Genomic DNA, 19,312 nt, shown 5'->3' on the forward strand with positions numbered 1-19,312 from the left:
CAGGAGGGAGGTGACACAGGGTGACACAGGAGTGAGGCGACACAGGAGCAGGAGGGAGGTGACACAGGGTGACACAGGAGGGAGGGACACAGGAGCAGGAGAGAGGTGACACAGGGTGACACAAGAGAGAGGTGACACAGGAGTGATACAGGGTGACACAGGAGAGAGGTGACACAGGAGCAGGAGAGAGGTGATACAGGGTGACACAGGAGAGAGGTGACACAGGAGCAGGAGGGAGGTGACACAGGAGGGAGGGACACAGGGTGACACAGGAGAGAGGTGACACAGGAGCAGGAGGGAGGTGACACAGGAGGGAGGGACACAGGGTGACACAGGAGAGAGGTGATACAAGAGTGATACAGGGTGACACAGGTGCAGGAGAGAGATGACACAGGGTGACACAGGAGGGAGGTGACATAGGAGTGATACAGGGTGACACAGGAGAGGTGACACAGGAGCAGGAGAGAGGTGACACAGGCTGACACAGGAGAGAGGTGACACAGGAGTGATACAGGGTGACATAGGAGAGAGATGACACAGGAGCAGGAGGGAGTTGACACAGGAGGGAGGGATACAGGGTGACACAGGAGAGAGGTGACACAGGAGCAGGAGAGAGGTGATACAGGAGGGAGGGACACAGGGTGACACAGGAGAGAGGTGACACAGGAGCAGGAGAGAGGTGATACAGGGTGACACAGGAGAGGGGTGACACAGGAGCAGGAGAGAGGTGACACAGGGTGACACAGGAGCAGGAGGGAGGTGACACAGGAGGAAGGGACACAGGGTGACACAGGAGAGAGGTGACACAGGAGCAGGAGGGAGGTGACACAGGAGGGAGGGACACAGGGTGACACAGGAGAGAGGGACACAGGAGCAGGAGAGAGGTGATACAGGGTGACACAGGAGAGAGGTGACACAGGAGCAGGAGTGAGGTGATACAGGGTGACACAGGAGAGAGGTGACACAGGAGCAGGAGTGAGGTGATACAGGAGTGAGGTGACACAGGGTGACACAGGAGAGAGGTGACACAGGAGCAGGAGCGAGGGACACAGGAGGGAGGTGATACAGGAGTGAGGTGACACAGGGTGACACAGGAGTGACACAGGGTGACACAGGAGCGAGGGACACAGGAGGGAGGTGACACAGGAGCGAGGGACACAGGAGGGAGGTGACACAGGAGCGAGGGACACAGGAGTGAGGGACACAGGAGGGAGGTGACACAGGAGAGAGGTGACACAGGGTGACACAGGAGCAGGAGGGAGGTGACACAGGAGCGAGGGACACAGGAGTGAGGGACAGAGGAGGGAGGTGACACAGGAGAGAGGTGACACAAGGTGACACAGGAGCAGGAGGGAGGTGACACAGGAGCGAGGGACACACCTGAGCCGGCCGTCCTCAGCAGCAGCCCCTCCCGGGATGATCTTGGTGATGAAGATCCCGGGATCGTCCCCAATGTGGGGGTTATCCATCCCCCCGGCGATGCTGAACCCCAGACCTGAATTACCCTGGAAAGCACATCTATATTAGCACACAGGCAAGGAGTCCCTTTAAGCCATCTCTGCAATTGAGTGTGGGAAAAACCTCTTCACAAATAACATGCGTTATTAAATGTATTATTCAGTTGATATAAATATTCTGTGATGTTTATTATTTTGACTTTTGTGCACAGAACGAGCTGATATTGCTGATATTACATCAAATTTCAAGCTCTCTGAATTAAATGTGGATATCACTGCCATGTATACATACGTACATCAGCGATCTTATTTCATACTCTAACTTAAATCACCTTACGTGAGCTTGGTAATTACAGAGTCCTAGTATTCATTAAGAAGCTTGTATTAAGCTTGTATTAATCTTTCTCCAAGGTCCAGACAGCAAGCTAATGACACTGTCGTTCTATGGTCCCCGGTAAAGCTCAATAAATAATAGCCTACATACTGTAGACATTCTTTAATTTCATTTCCATCTGTGTGTATTCAATTTCTGTAGTCAGCAGCTGTCAATATGTCATTCTGGATATGGCAAGCCACTTATCAGTTAGAGTCTTCTCAATGCCCTAACAGTCTGTCCCTCCTATTCAGTATTACAGCGTGTCCATGAAGCCCTGCTCCCATTCCACATTTGTAATTTGACTTATGCTGGATACAATTGGAGGTGGCATACAGATGGATTGTTCAAGAAGGCCAATTGACTTTAAAAGATGATTTTTTTCTTGTTGTAGGAGTAGGCAAACATAATAAAAATTCAACTTAGTAAAAGCTTCAGGCACAAGTCAAACTTGTATTTTATTTTATTTTCACCGACTCCTGCAACTCTCAACTATAAGGGCCCTCCCTTCAAGCGCTTTTTTAGCGACCTGAAGATTACCCAAGAATTATTTTGAGTGCTCCTCTTAATGAGATTTTTTTCTTGTCTTCTGTCCTTAGATCTCTTTGTAAGTCTTGCAATGGAATCAATTCCATTGCTGCTGAAACACAATTTGTTTATATCCGCATCCTGAAGAAACTTTTCTACCTGCAATTTCCTAATCAAATTCTATCAGCGGCAATCACAGAGATTGCTTATATTCTGGGTAGACGACTGTAAGTCAAGGGCATTGTTCAATGACACAGAAAAAATTAAGAAATGGCTAAATAAAAAGGCTAAAAGAAACGTGACCACATTACAATAATGACATTGTGGTTGCGATATACAATATGATAACATTAGGAATATTACATAAATCCAGTATCGACGTTTCTCCTGGCAACCGTTGGCTGGAGCTAGTGTTTCGGGGGAGAGTATCGATCACTCGTTCTTTAACGCGGACAAATGTCTGCGCATTTTCCCTCCCCGGAGCGTTGTGTTTTCCAAACGGCTCTCAAACGAAGCAGAACCGCCCGAGGTGGAAGGCCAGGACGTTTTAATACAGTGTCATCATCTGCTTCTGTCCTCCGGTGAGCGGTGAAGAAAAACAGCCCATATATTGAGCTGGCTGTACCGTTACCGCATATGAACCCAGTTAGATGCGCACACCCAGACTGAAAGCACAGCACGCCATCAAAGCGAAAATAGCAGCATTAATACTAGTTATTGTCTATTGGATTATTGACTGTGTTGGGTGGCGGTTTTATATACAGTAGCTCGGGGAATAGTCACATAAGAACTTTTTTTTTTGCCAAGTTTTGAGAACTACAATTTTTATACTCACCCGTTCCAGGGTAATTTCTTCAAATTCGTATTCGATTTCTGTCCCATTGACCTAAAAACAAAACAGTTCCGATCAATTTTCTCACACTAAGCACAGTAAATACAGTTTTTAAAACACTTTTTTGTGTGTGTATGTTGTTATTGTACAGTATATCTTGTCTTCGATAATAAAACAGAGAAACGAGTTTTACATGTTAATTAACAACAGTAAGCGTAGGATCCTTGGCGGCGCACTACTCATTAGATCAATATAAATACATATGACCATTCTCTATAGCAGCTAATTATAAGAGCGGTGCTTAAAGCACTTTCACAAACTTTCACAAAGTAAAGATGAAAAATGTTACCCTTCCGCTTTCATAATTGGATTTTGCTACAGTGAATCTTTAGTCCTTCTATTCAGCAGTTTCTTTGTATATTTTATAGCAAACACATACAGTATTTTAAGCCAGGCTCCCTTTTTACATACATTATTCAAAACCTATGAGAAACAGTCCTTGTTAATTTTTTTTTTTTTTTAGATCAGGATAGTCACTTAAGTGAATGTGAAAAGCACTTAAGGCGTAATGAAAAGGGGCAATTCCCATTTTCGCGCTCGGACACCGAAACAGGGACAGATAACGCTCGAGGAATGACAATGAGCTTCTGAATTTCCCAGTGCCGCGTAAACAGCGTTCTGACAACACTATATAGAGTGAAGGCTTTTTAAATTGGGTTTAGAAACAGCAGTTTGAATGGGCATTCTGTGACACGGAATTCATAGCCTCTCAGCCTTAATGCGAGGGAACCCAGAACATAAACAGCGGTTTCTGCAAAATGGTAAAACATATACTGTATGCATGTAAAATAAGCAGCCTTTACTCATAGTAATTCATTTTTAAATTCTTTAAGTGTATACTGCAGCCAAAAATCAGCTAATTTGACAATCAGACAATTAACTGAACAACAGTCTAGTTAGAATCAACCACTCAAATGTGTCCTTCAAAGCTAGACACCAATGCAAATATGGTGACTTATAATCTGCTTAAAATTTAATATGTTTTAAAGAATATATTTATTTATTGACCATTTGTTTATTTATTTACCATCCGGCCAGATGGAAATGAGCCTTCATTGGCAATTTATCCCGATGTCGAAAACTAATTTACTGCCTATTCCTCCGCTGTCTAATCCAAACGCCTACAGACACAGAACCTGTATTTTGATTGCCTTTTGCAAGCCTCATGTTTTATAATACTGTGGTGAGGATATGTGTGGAAAATATTAACAGGGGAAAAAGGTGTTTTTCAATATACTGATATGGCACAGACAAATCACAGCTGTTTATATGGCTAAATCTAGAACAGCACCTTTGAAACATGCATCTTGATCCTTTGCAGTATTTAAGTAACTATTCGTTATTGAAATATGAGAAAAATCAGGTGGGCAATGTGGGCTGCATCCGTTTCTGTTCTTCATCCCAACTTCTGGCCTTAATGACTTAATTAGCCCTTAAATTTACACCATTTGACAATTTAGTTTTCATAAGTGCATTCAGGACAGCCAAAGACTGTTCTTGTGTCCCTATGTGAAATGCTATACTGTGTTCTAATCTCCCAGCGGCCCGGTGTTGGTGTATACAGCCAGGTAGCTCCCTTAGCCAGGGTAACTGTAAGAAAATAAATCCCGCACACATCGGCCCTCCAGGACCGGAATTGCCCGCCCCTGCCTTAGAGGTATGGCATAAGCCCAAAGCTTGAAATACTTAAAAGTTTTGAAAAGATGAATAATTCAACGTGGGTGCTTTTGTAGTGTCTGAATGACCTCCTCACCAGAGAAATCTAGGAGGCTACTTTCCACAAGGCCTCTCTCTCCCATTGCTTCAGTTGGTATAATATTTTTTATAATACTATAAATTACCAACTATAATGCATAAAAAACAAGACTACGTGTCCTAATTAGAGCTCAAAGAATTGTATGCTTGTATGTGTGTGTTTGTGTGTTTGTGCATGCGCACGTGCGTGTGTGTGTGTACAGCAAGCAGCCCCTCCAAGCCAACAACTGACCGAAATGACAGCTGCGGAAATCTAGAACGTGTAAAAATCCGAGCTACATAACTTGCCCTGGATGAGAGCATCTTCTGAGCGCATGAATAATGTAGGGAAAATAGAGTGCTGACCCTGTTATCTTCCAAAAACAACTGTGACATTAACAGCCTGCGGCAGTCAGCTGACGCTGCGCTGAGTCATTGTCCTCCCCTCTCAAGTCTCTGTCAACCCTCAAGTCCCAAGTCCCTGACATGTTGCTCAGCGCTGATTCAATCACCGAGATTAACGGACTAATTAACGTGTTCACGGAGCCGTTCCAAACAGGGGCTTTCTGGCTATTATCACACGACTCCTTGACTCTTTGCACCGGTAATGAGCCGATGATACCGCCATAGGAAACCAGAAGCTGACGAGGGAATCTCAATGCAAACGCTCTCGATGTAAAAGTTATGAAGAATATCGGGAGTACAACAACAGTAGCGGCATTGCCCTGGAATCATGCGTGTGCTTTTTGGTTCTACATAGTTCATGGAGACGTTCGGTCAATGCGGTACAGTCACAGATGTAAGTGGAGGTGCAAGTGCAGTAGCATTTACATAGTGTTGGCATGCAGCACACTGACCATAGAAGCACAAGGAAACAATAACAGTGAAAAATGAAAAAAAAAACATGAAAATAAGGGAATGTTTTCTGATATACATTGGTAGAAAACCCCTTACTTAACTGCTGATTTTACCCACTGAGAACCTGAGGCTGGGGGGCTAATGTGCTAATATGGCCCCATATGAATATCTGGGAGGCCTGTAGCGTAGTGGTTAAGGTAACTGACTGGGATATGCAAGGCCGGTGGTTCGATCCCTGGTGTAGCCACAATAAGATCCGCAGGGCCCTCGAGCAAAACCCTTAACCCTGCATTGCTCCAGGGGGGGATGGTCTCCTGCTTAGTCTAATCAACTGTATGTCGCTCTGGATAAGAGCATCCACCAAATGCCATTAATGTAACGTAATGTAATCTCCTAGATCTGAGTTCAGTCTTTGGCCAGCCTTAAAGAGCTCTAAGGACTCCAGACCTTTCTCTTAATGATCTTCAGTGGAATAGGTCCATTCAATTTCCCCAGACTACTTCTTTCAGTTCTTTAAGATAGTGGACTACTCCTCTTTACCCTCTTTGGAAAGTGCCTAAAAAGGTACAAACACCTATCACTGGGGTCATACTCTATTGGTACATAAAATTGTGAGAAGAAACAAAAAAAAAGAAAAAAAAGAAAACATTTTACAACAAACCAGCAATCCATAATTCATGTGTACCTTTTTTGCTTCTAAAAGGTACTTCTTCAGAAGAGCACAACAGAACATTTTCGCACCCTTGAGGTACATTTGGGGAAATTTGTACCTTTAACAACAAAAATGTTCGTTATATTCTTGAGAGTACAGTGTGAAATATGCATATCTAATTCCCGCAGGGATTTCAGACTAATGGTTTCAGTGGTCTATTTCAGTTGCAATGAAAACTAAAGGAAAGCCTTTAATAGTGTTGGCTGCAAACAGAGACAACACAAGAGGATATACGGGTACACTGGATGGTGCCAGAGGACCCTTTTATGATTTTAGGCTAAGCATTAACAAGTAACTTCAAAACTGCTGCCTTGGTAAGTCCTACTTTTTTTCTCCTTTTTTTTTTCTTTTGTAGCATTAATATTCACCTGAACGCTTACTGATCATTGCTGAATACAATGGAAGATGGAAACTTAAAAAGACTGCTCTGTCAGTAGTTTCTTATATGCTATTCCAATCAATGGAATAAGGGCGGCCTGTAGTGTAGCGGTTAAGGTACATGACTGGGACCCGCAAGCTCCAGGGGAGGATTGTCTCCTGCTTAGTCTAATCAACTGTACGTCGCTCTGGATAAGAGCATCTAACAAATGCTATTAATGTAATGTAATCACTTCACATCAACGCACTATTACATAGTAGCATTAATAGTAGTAGTAGTAGTCATAGTAGCAGTAGTAGTAGAATTAGTAGTAGTAGTAGTAGTAGAATTAGTAGCAGTAGCAGCAGCAGCAGTAGTAGGAGTAGCAGTAGTAGTAGTAGTCATAGTAGTAGCAGAAGTAGTACTACTTTGTTGGTTATCATTACACCTTATATGACACAAAGTCCCATTATAAATGCTTAGTTCTGTTAGTGGAGATGAAAGATCAATGATTTACAGCTTTTTAGATACTTGAGGTTAAAGACCTTTCTAAAGTCTAGGATTTGACATTATCCACACTGTTGACTTACGTGGATATAATGAGCGCCTCACAAGACTACTTTTAATTGGCCATTTCCTCTGCAGTCTAGTGGATAATTGGGATGAAACTGCATTCTTGATCTGATGTGTGAACCTGTCAGTTCTGTTCAGTGCAACACTCACTTCACCTCGAACATCTTCAGGGCGTGCCGGCGAATACAGATTTCTCTGAGATTACCGGAAAAAGATAAGAGAGAGAAATTCAATCTCTCCAGCTCAACAGTCTGTACAGCAGAACAGGAAGTCACAGAAACACGGAAGGCTAGAGCTTCAAACTCCACTCATTGTCAGACTTCAGTACAGGACTAGAACGTTCTCTGACTCAAATCATAAGAGGGCCTCAAACTACAATTCCGATCAAAGCTCTTGAATTATTCAGAACAGCGCTTTGCGAGAAGAAACTGGATACATGTCAACAGTTTTCAGCAGGGTTTTAAAAAACAACACAAAACAGGCAAGCTTCAGTGAAGTGACTCAAAGAAGTCTGGGTACTCTATAATATAATTTCAAGAACAAGACACAATTATGTACAGTATATAGACCACAGACTGACCTCAGACTATTGCTTCAACACCAGTAACCTTTCAAAGTAACAATACTGACGCTTCACTTTATAATTTATGTTATATATATATAATATGCCTTTGTTGAATGTCTATTTTTGCCTGTTTCTCATAGAAACAATTATTTTGGATGTAGTTTACAACCTCTCCAGAATTTTGAAAGCAATCGCATTTCACCATAAATACTGTATGAGCATAGTGTACAGTACATTACCACGATTAGCATGTTTCAGCTAGAAAAAGTGAAACATTTCCACAAGGCAATTATTTAACAAGCCTGAGAATTCAGCAAACAAGCAGCTATTGCATTCCTGAAGTACACCATATTCGGGTTAATTAAGAGGCTGAAAGGAAATACAAAGATGTTTGCCTGCGATAGTAATGTTATTTTCTCGGATTCATAAGCCCTCGCTATGAATATCTCCATTTTCTTACAAATCCGATAAGGCCTCACAATTTTCTTCTTGGGATTGCAGATCTGGATAAGAATGCACTTCTCCGAACTTTGATGGGAAACACTCATTCATAATGAATGAAAAAGAAAAGTTCTTATGTGAACCTATATAACACTTTTGGGCTATTTTGATAAATAAATTACTATTTTTATTTTTTTATTTGGCATCATTTATTGATGATTTACTATCATTCCTGGAATCCCTTAAAACCCACTGCAGCGTACATTGATTCTATCCGCATCAGTGCTTAAAACTGTTTCTGGATCCCTCCAGCTCACTTTCATGAGGAGTTCTGGTCTTGGGAACCCAATTCAGCTTTTAGTCCCAGTGGACCTCAGTTGATCAGGGCTAAATGAGTAAACTCAATATACTCATTATACTCAGTGACAACATTATTAGGTAGACCTCTACACAAGCTCGTTAATGCAGATATCTAAACAGCCAGTCGTGTGGCAGCAACTCGTGAAACCATAAAAGACACAAGTCATAAAAGCAATGCATAAAAGCAAGCAGACATGGTCAAGAGGATTAGAAGTTGTTCAGTCCAAACATGTAACGTCGCATTCGCTTGCTAGTCAAGGTTAAGGACAAATATTGATGGAAAACAGCCTATGACATCCATCACCACATTGGCACCAAATAGCCACCCCCTGCCCGCCTTTGCTGGTCCATAATCTGGCATGAAACGGATCAAGCTGGGTATGGAAGCCCCACTGCAGACAGATTGAGACTAGCTGCAGTAAAACCAGCTATACTCCTAATAAAAATAACATGTTTTTCAGACATTCCCAATTCATTCTCCAGCCACAAAGATAGTGAGCCGTACGTCTCCACAGAGTACTGAGCGCAAACGGTACAAATCGAAGCAAGTTGTCGAAATTTAGTTCTGTCTTTTGTCTCCTATCTTCTATCTTCTTCTTTTATTTGATCATTGTTTGTGGATTTGTGCATTGTATTCATTAAACTGGATTTTATTTGCTTACTGTCTGCGCTCTTTCTTGCATTTTATTTGTACTAGGTTTTATCTACATTGACTGTCCATTTTACTGTTTTTAAATTAATTGTTGTTTGTTTCTTTGTGAAGCCCTTGGAGGCACGCTTTGTGACATTGGGCTTGACTTGATCTTGAGAGTCTGTCAGAGGACTGACAAGGCATGCCAAAAATACACAAAATGACCAAACTTTTAAACAGGCTATACTTAGCATTATTATTTTATTTTATTTTAAAGTTCAAACAAATCTGGGCACCAGAAGAACATTCGTTAGGGGACTGACCCTTAAGTTTTTTTCATATTCAGGATTGGAGATTTGAGATTGAGGTTGAGATTGAGATTTCCCACAGCCATAACCTGAGCATTTTCCGGAACAAATTGATCATAAATTTCTAATTCCCTGCGGTGCTTATCACCAATGATTCTGCCTTCAGAGGGACAATGGAAAAAAAAAAATGAAAAAAAGATTTGTAAGAAAGATGCCATTTTCAAGAAGAAAAAAAAATGAACATGTAAAGCAAAATATTGAAAAGGAGTTCTCTCATACTTACATATGGTACAGAGTCCAGTGTATCTGCATTGACAATTATGGGGGCAGGACTTGCCTGAAAAAAAAAGAGATGGAAATGAGAACACACACACACACACTCACACACGCACTCACACACACACTCACACATGCAAAAGAAGAAAGAAAAAGAAGATAATAACAAGCACTCAGCATTCGTAATGCCTTCTATGAAGAGAATGCATTATATTTACTCTTCATCTCTTTAGACAAAATAAATGCACAGAAAAACATAATTGCGTAACGTTTTTCACTTTATGTTTTTCCGCTGGAGAATATAACAGATTAAATTGTGAGCATATTTGGAAGTGACTTAATATCTTATTCAGTAAAAGTAGGCATTTGTAAAGCTTTTGAATTCCAATTCATGAATTAATGCATTTCTTTAATAGATGCAGGGATGCATAGATGGGAAACTTAATTTAAGAGCTGTCATGGTTCTGGCCTTTCTACACTGATAATTACACCCTTTTTAGCATTTAACCTTTTTATTTTGTTTAAAACCTTGTATTAAATGCCCATAGAGTCACAAATCCTCTCATAGCTCAGTTTGAGATAACACAGATTGGTGTACTGGCACCCAGCACTTTTTCTCCATTGGCAAGCCAAAGCAAGGTGAGAATGGTTGGAAAGTGTTAGGGAACTGGTTCTGCTACTCCAAGGTTATAAGATTGATCTCTACCGGGCGTACAGTAGTCATAGCCTTGAGCAAGGGTATTAACCTGGATTATTTCAGTATGCCTGTATGAGTTGATTGTATGTAAAAAAGAAAATAAACTGTGTACGTTGTTCTGAGCATGTGCTAATTACTTAAAATGGAAATCAAAACCCTGATAAGGACCATCTGGGGTTTTACGATGGTTTAGGATGGTTTAAGCTGTGGTTTCAATACTTATAGCTGCTCTGTGTCCAGTCAAAACTGGTCAAAGCTGGTTATGGTGGTGAAGCTGGCAGACTAGCTGATGATATAGGCTGGTCAGCTGGTGAAGAGCTGGTTGACCAGCTAAAAGTGTGGAGAACACAGCTTAAACCAGTTTGACAATCTTAGGCTGGTTTAACCTGGATTTTTTTTTAGCAGGGGATTTATCAGAGTATTACAATTCAAGCAAACTGCCACCACCTCATCAACCAGAACGAGATAGGGACAATATGTCCAAATGAGCCCCACTGGAACAGCAGGATTAGCCACCTCAGAGCCCAGAACAAGAGACTCTCAATGGAGCTGAAATCAAACATTATCTGGAAAAGGTTAGCACGGTTCTGAAAGTAAGCAACAGGGAACAAGTTTGACAGTCAGGTGAACCTGATCCAAACCAAAACACTTTCTTTGGGTTTGACATTTACTCTGTTATGTACAATTTAGTGAAGGGAGGAAACAGAAACACAACCATTCCCAGGTAATATTTTTTACAACAGCACAGTTATCAAGAGCCTTCATGACTGTAACACACTTACACTTACATATGTTCAATACTTAACCCATCTAAGCAGTGTTGCCATCATCTTGTGTGGAACCTAACTATTCTGGCAGCCCTGGTAACAACTGACCGAATTCCCGGCAAACAATATACATGTGGAAAAAGCACCGTTTACTGCCTATTTATGAGAAGGACATTTCAGCCGAGATGGCAAGAGGAGATTTTCTCTGTCTCCTCAAATCACTCAGAATGGGAAAGATTATCTCAGTGTCAATACACACACAGCTCATCAGACACCTAGCGGAGCACCTGTCCTGAGCACCACAGCTCGGAGGGGGCGGGGGCACCCCGCTTGGCATCAACACTCTCCGCGGCACGGCCCAGATGGTGCCCGCTGATTAGTCGACGTGGAGGACCGTGTCTCTCGAACTGCATCTGGGCCAATCGCACATTATCACGGTCTGCAGGAGCGCTGCCTGTGAACTGATCTGGTGAACGCGTAGGCGACAGTTAATAGTGCCGTTTGCACTGGCTGTATGGCGGACAAACTCGAAAGTGTGTGAACGATGTGGTTAAGGAACCAGGCTTGTAACTCGGAGATGGCAGGCTGAAAATACAAGGTACATTACCGTTGGAATCAGGATAGTCCTTCGTAACTTGAACTTCTTAATTTATAACCCACAGTCCATTTTCTGGGATTTTGTTATGACTTAAGTTTACTTTTACCACTTGTACGACTACCACTACTACTACTACTCATCATCATCAGCATTACGTCAGCACATCAAGGAGCGTCTTTCCATTCAGTCAGTCATACATCGGACGTTTTCAGTCCGGAGACCCTGGCTCTATTTCAGACACGTTCACAAGCACGGGCACCATTGAGCTAATGTAGTGAACCCAATCTAACTATTGGACAGCCTAAGCACCAAACAAACTTTCCAATTGAAGAGTGTCGTCCGAGACTGACACCTATTAGCTGAGCAGCGAAAGAGGTTACATTTCCCACAGGCTCTGCGCGGAAGAAAACACGGCGCAAAAGCCCCTCGGACAAAGCCAGAGTGTTCCGGGCAGACACGGCCGCTGAATTGCTTTTCAGCGCTCTGAACAAGCCTGCACTGAGGACGGGGGGAGCGACACAAACGAACGTGTCAGAGCCGGTTCGGCGGGGGACGAGGTTGGTCTGACTCTCCGCCGAGCGCGTTAGCATTCAGCCGCCGCGCGGAGCACAAACGGGCGACTGTTGGAGAGATAGAGGCAGATTACCAGCGGCCCAGATCGATGCCAGCCATCCAGACACTACCTGCTTACAGGGAGAGGCTTGATAACTGCATTAACGGATGCGGGCGCTGCGAGCAGGACCGCCTCGTGTTCGCTGAATGAAATGTGCGTTGTGCGGTTGAGGACGGGAATGCTAAAATCAATAACATCAGCAATCAGACAGCCGTGTCTTAGAAATCGCCTACTCTCCCCTCTTGTTCAAGCAGAACAAACGCGCTTCTACTGGGAACACATTTTCAAAAGGTACAATACGCCTGTATGCATATTAAATATTAAAACATCCTCGTTATTTCTACCCAGCACTTAACGGATTGCACACCTATTTTCTGAATAACCTTCTAATGCAGTGTCAAATGTGCTGTAGCATGAGCATTCAAGTTGCAATGTTTTGTACAGCACTGAGAAAAAAAGCAGCAGATCTATAGTATGCTCATGCAGTTAATTAAAAAATGTAAAACATAAACGTGCAGATGTACATTAAAGGAATTTCTTATACAGCAACAAAGACACTCTACATAATATTGTCCGTTGGAAAAAAGCAATACATTTACTATACACAAAATGTACACCAGGAACACATCTATTTCAAACAGTACACAGCATGACTATACCTTTTAGCAGAGATAGGCTTTCCCCTAAAGACAGGCCTCTACGAATAGAGTATTTGTGTTATTTGTGACAAAAGCCTCTGGCACAGTGGCACATAGGGATCCAATGATAGGAGGTAAAACCGAGGGCCATTTTTGATAAATTCTGAAAAACAGCACCTGAAATGTATTATTTATTATGCCTATATAAAAAATGAATCAGCAGTGGGGTTGTGTGCCTGTTCATCTAGACATACAAATCCTACAGAGAGCTTTGCAGAGCATCTAACTAAACAATATCCGAGTGTTATTTTCATAGAGAATAGCCCACTGTCGTTCAGAAATTGATGGAACATTAACAATGAGTATGTGATTCAGTAATCCAACATTTGTCTCCACGACGATGCTAAGCTAGTCTGACGCAGTTGGAGTGAGTGAACGCGATGCTGTAAAATACTGTACTCTTCACCTCAACAGAAGCATATGTTAGCGCCGCAGACACTGCCTCTCAGAACCTCCCCAGCCATCTTCCTGCTGCCCGTAGTGACACGGAGCTGGTGCGCTGTGTTTTGATTTTCACCGTGATTGCAGGATTGGTGGTAACAGTGGGGAGCCCTGCATGAAGACCTCTGATGGCTGAGGGAGAAGCATCAGGGTCCCACATGCCCCATGTCCTTTGCTTTGTTCCTTTGTAAATACATTTTTAGAAACATCTTGTTTTGCCGTTTTATGCTGGGGAGCTGGCTGTAACATACTGAGGGCTCGTCCGAGATCGACAACTTGGTTTGCTTTATCCCTTGACAGCTTTGTTTCTTCTGTATCGCTTCATATGTACACGGCGACACTTGTGTATCTATACCCTTTGCCATTTCATGTAGAGCATACTTTCAACAATTACATTTAGGACAACCCTGTCCCCTGTAACCCTGTACCTACTGTCCTGAGATTTTTACTCCGTAACCGGAACAAAGCACAGCCCATTCAACAGATAGAGATCTCGTTGAGCTGCTAATTAGTCGAAACAGGTACAACTCAAATTAGGATGGTAAGGAACAACTACATGATCGTAGATCTCCAGGATAGGGTTGGGAAGCCCATGTTTTTCTGTATGGTTTTCACACAACCTGTTCATCTAACATAACATAAAAAAATGGCAAAAACAGGCCATTCAGTCCAGCAATTCCCACCCTTTTCCTACCTCTAAAGTGTACCTAACACTTACCTTTCCTAAAAACTAGATAGTATCGAGGACAATATCAAGCCTGGTCTTGAAACCCCCCCAGAGTTTCTGCCTCCACTACATGACCTGGCAAGCTGTTCCATACAGTGACCACTCTCTGTGTGAAAAACTACTTCCTAATGTCTGTACTTTATTTACTATAATTACTTTAATCTAGACTAGCTTTGAAGGCCACTTCAAGAAATGTCTATATTAAAAAGGCAAAAAAAATGTACTAATTGACTTAAGATACTGTTATAAGTAAGTGTATTTGTGCAGTGTGTGCTAGTGCACTTACATCACTCTCTCACAGGGTAGGGAGAGAGAATTGAGCAGCTGCTGTGATGGTCTCCCTCCCCAGACTATGTGACATGAGTGCTCCTGACAGCCCGGAAACCTAACTGGGGATTATCTGTCTGCTCCGTATGACAGTCGAGGAGCTGGGTTTGTAACTCATACTGTATGTTGCAGAGATCCCCAGTGTGGCATTAACGCTGACTCGCCGTGTCGTGGTATTTAGCGTTTCAGTCACCGTGCAGCTGTGTAAACGAACAATCAGTCAAAGAACAATACAAATAATGTGTGTAAACCCGTCGAGATAAAGAGATATTTGCCTGCTTAGCTGATGTACATCTTACACTATGCAGTCATATAATACACTGCATGTATTCTACTGGAAATAGACAGTGGGTCCATGGCAATACTGTAAAAATGTATCCTCCTTTCCTCCACTCATCCCCTCCCCCCTTACTTCCTTAAAGGAGAAGAAGACAAGTAAAGGAAAGGAGGATACATTTTTTTGAGTATTGGGATGCACCCAGGTTCTATTTAAATCTAATCAAATCTAATTCAGTTCTATTGGAAAATAGATTATATTTAAAGGTAAGGTCTACACACCATCCGGTGTGTGACCGAGTTTGTGACTAAACACATTCAGCAGGATGTGTGTGTTTCTAGGGACATTAGAAGTACTGTAACTCTGAATAGAGGATGTTGAATGTCATACAAAATAACTGCAAACTCCATGTATCAAGTGCAATTCCCTGGCATATTTTGGTATGTCTTTATCCACACAAAGTAGATGCGCTATTCTATATTAAAGTCCTAGATGTTTTGATTAAATTTGATGAAACTGATAATCTAGCTGAAGTGTGCTCATCCCTACTATAAAATCCAGCTACAGTACGCCAGCTTGGAAATTGAGCTGGTCTAGCTGACCATAAGCTGGTCTAACTGGTTATGAGCTGGTCAACAAGCATGGCCTAGCTTTTCAAATATGCCCTAGCCCTTGGAACTGTACTTCCATCTAGGGTCTTTCAGCGCACTTGTTCCTGGTGGTGGGTATGCACTTTGCACTTTGTTGTATGTCACTCTGGATAAGAGCGTCTGCCAAATGGCAATAATGTAATGTAATGTAATGTAATGTCATGAAGGCGGTAAAACTGGGTATGAGCTGGTCAACCAGCTCGTGCTTGTAGCTTCTCAGCGGTTTAAAAACCTAGCTTGAGCTGTTTTTTCATCAAAGATAACTTATTAAAATATTAAAACAGCCATTGCACTGTGGGTGTAACTGCAGCTCACTGTGAGGAGTTGGATCAGCAGGGGGCTATGGTGAAGTGGGTTTACCTAAAGCCTGCACTGTGGGTGTAACTGCAGCTCGCAGTGAGGAGTTGGATCTGCAGGGGGCCATGGTGAAGTGGGTTTACCTAAAGCACACTGAGAGTGTAACTGCAGCTCACTGTGAGGAGTTGGATCTGCAGGGGGCTATGGTGAAGTGGGTTTACCTAAAGCACACTGAGAGTGTAACTGCAGCTCACTGTGAGGAGTTGGCTCTGCAGGGGGCTATGGTGAAGTGGGTTTACCTAAAGCACACTGAGAGTGTAACTGCAGCTCACTGTGAGGAGTTGGCTCTGCAGGGGGCTATGGTGAAGTGGGTTTACCTAAAGCCTGCACTGTGGGTGTAACTGCAGCTCGCGGTGAGGAGTCGGATCCCGGCAGTGCCAGCTCCGTGTATAATCGGCTGTGAAAGCTCGCCAGGTTCATCAGACCAGAGCGGCCCTGATTGGCCCGGCGCCCGCGGCCTGCCCGTGGCGACAGGGAGATGGCTGTCCATGCCCATTTCCATCGAGGGATCCACTCGCCGCTGGTCTGCGCTCCGCGGGAATAATGGAGGCGTTTCAGCAACCAGGCAGGCATGCAAATATGACTGTGTGTTCCAAATGTGGAGGAAAAAAGTCACTTTCTTTCATATGGGTGCTGCTTTAAAAAAATTATTTAATCAAGCTGAAAGTCAAAGTTAAAATCTTATAATAATAATATTCTTTAATGATTGTAAGGTTTGTGTATGTCATACTGTAAGTCTATGCTTATTCATGTTTGTATTTCAATGACAACTGCTGATATACAACAGTACTGTATGTATATCAGGACATAAATCTATAGTAGTTACCCAGAACTGTTTTCATTCAATTTAGGGAATGAAAGGAAAATATCTTTCATAAATCAGTTGAAAACATTTCATTGATGTCAGGATCTGATTGGATCTCTTGCCAGAAATGAAAGTTGGCAAATTCAGTGAACTGCTATGATATCTCCTTAGCTTTATGCAAATGCTTTCATTATTGTGTTTCTGTACTGTCTCGGCATCAAACGTTACTGAAACAGTTAGCAGTTACTGATATTAATGGGGAAAATGTGTTGATGGAAAAAGACAGGTTCATTTGTCCTCAAAGTTAAAGAAAAATAACAGTAACAATTATGCTGATTGTAAAGTAAAGCTCTGTGAATGGTGATGATGTTGGGGATGATGACTAGCATTATTGCTATTGTGATATATACATTTTCCTGTCCATTTGTAGTTAAATGTGAAATACTGATTTCATTTCAACCCCAATTATGCACACCTGACTGCAATTATGCATACCAACTGGCAGCTCAATGAGATCTCCAGCTGTTGGATGAGGTGTGCTTTGTAAGGGTTTGAGTGAAAACCTACAGGAACAGGGCTGGGTGGCCCTGTCTTAGACCAATAGCAAGTAGCCTAATGCTCAAGACAACAGCAGCTCACTCGTTTTAGTGAAGGGGTTTCCTTCTGACACGTTTTGAGTTTGTTGGATACCAATGTCATGGTTGTGTAGCTTATTTGCTTGTGACCGATCAAGAACCACACTCACATTTCTGTTTGATGGACTGCAAAGTAAATGCACAATAAACTAATGTTTATTATGGATGTTGATGAGTCACACTGAATGCTCTAGCAGTTTTCATCCATTACACCGCTACATTACACACAGATTTCCACCCATGGAAAAGACTCAAGCAACCAGAATGCATCTGTGCTGTATTGCGCCCCATTAACATCTTTGCCAATTTATGGCAAAATATGAAGGCCCCACCACTGATCCTTATGTGACAATCAACTTCCTCATGTTCATAACCAACACGGACATAAACTCCACACACAAATTAATATTAAAATGAACTGCGCTGTGTTCAACACCATTTTCCTCTCCACAAACCACACCCCACAGTAGGGCCAGCTGTGAATTTGCATGTTATTGTTTGAAATGTCACACTAATTAAGGACGCACTCGATGTCTCTCGCCGTCCTTGCCTTGTCTTTGCTTCCCGCTTTGATACTCGGCACCCTGGAGAGCGCTGTAGTCACTACGGCAACAAGCAGAGGCAGAGGGGGTGTGGGAGCGTGCTCACATCGGCGGTGGAGAGCGGGAGGGGAGCGGGAGGAGAGCGGGAGGGAGAGCGGGAGGGAGAGCGGGAGGGAGAGCGGGCCAGCCTCACGGCTGGGCTGAGTGACGGCTGATGATTTCATGCGGCAAGGCTGGCCTGTCTCCTCTCAAATATACACAGGTCTGTTTTCTATCTGCTTATTTTACTAAACTCTGGCCTGGAACTTCTGGTCCAGACACGCGGCTGGGATTCAACCGACATTACTCCTTATTTAGAACTCATAAATAAATGGGGAACAAAGGTAACTTAAAAGTACTGCCATATCCATCCATCCATTATTTAATTTGCTTATTTGTGACCTTGGAATTATGAGATTCTATCTGTGTAATGAGTGGCATTAAGCTTCAAAAACACAAGTGAATGGGCTCCAAGTCGATACACCTTTTACATTTAGCATTTTTTCACACTTTTAAACAGTATTTTTGTGTAAAACTGCACAGTGCCCTATAAACAACATTGACAGTAACCTTTTTTTGTCAAATGAGTTACAGTACTGTATTGTATTCCAGGTCAGAGTCACGGTGGGTGCTGGAGCCTATCCCAGCATGCATTGAGTGAGAGGCAGGAATACCCCTGGACAGGTCATCACAGGGCAAGCACACCATTCGCTCACACACAGGCAATTTAGACTCCCCAATAATCCTAATCTCCGTGTTTGGACTGCGGGAGGAAACCAGAGTACCTCCGTGAGGCGACAGTGCTACCCGCTGCACCACCAGGGCACCGCGAACCGGAGCACAACAAGGTTGAATGTTGACGCGGACCGAAGTTAAGCACAGATGCTAATGGACTCCACACTGCAGTACACATCTGTGCCCACAGCTGTTCTAGCAGCAGTGCTGCAGCCTGAGCTACAAGAGGACACTACGGCAACCGCGCCGAGTCAGTGTGAGTGTGAGTCTGCAGGCCAAGGGGGTATGCTCAAGTACTATTTAGCCAGTATCATCAGTTTATTCATTTATTTATTTAT

General features: G+C 42.9%; 1 protein-coding gene and 1 long non-coding RNA gene across 4 annotated transcripts in view; one reads left to right on the forward strand and one right to left on the reverse strand.

Moving 5' to 3' along the window:
• The window catches only part of LOC133107662 (disks large homolog 2-like), a 104,470-nt gene that overhangs the window by 52,528 nt on the left and 32,630 nt on the right, over positions 1-19,312 (reverse strand). Inside the window, exons 2-4 of one of the 2 annotated variants that reach the window (XM_061216713.1) lie at positions 10,074-10,127; positions 3,194-3,244; positions 1,381-1,505 (exon numbers count right to left, since the gene is read on the reverse strand). In XM_061216713.1, the coding sequence (XP_061072697.1) occupies positions 1,381-1,505; positions 3,194-3,244; positions 10,074-10,127 (230 nt within the window). The remainder of the gene's footprint in view (positions 1-1,380; positions 1,506-3,193; positions 3,245-10,073; positions 10,128-19,312) is intronic. The other variant, XM_061216714.1, reaches the window with a different exon arrangement.
• LOC133107664 (uncharacterized) lies at positions 11,873-17,820 on the forward strand. Of its 2 annotated transcripts, none has more exons than XR_009704611.1 (2): positions 11,873-12,685; positions 16,566-17,820. It is a non-coding gene; the product is annotated as an uncharacterized LOC133107664 (long non-coding RNA). The 2 variants fall into 2 exon arrangements; XR_009704612.1 differs by having other exon boundaries at positions 11,873-12,128.

This window comes from Conger conger, chromosome 13, assembly GCF_963514075.1.
Source record: "Conger conger chromosome 13, fConCon1.1, whole genome shotgun sequence".
NCBI lineage: Eukaryota > Metazoa > Chordata > Actinopteri > Anguilliformes > Congridae > Conger > Conger conger.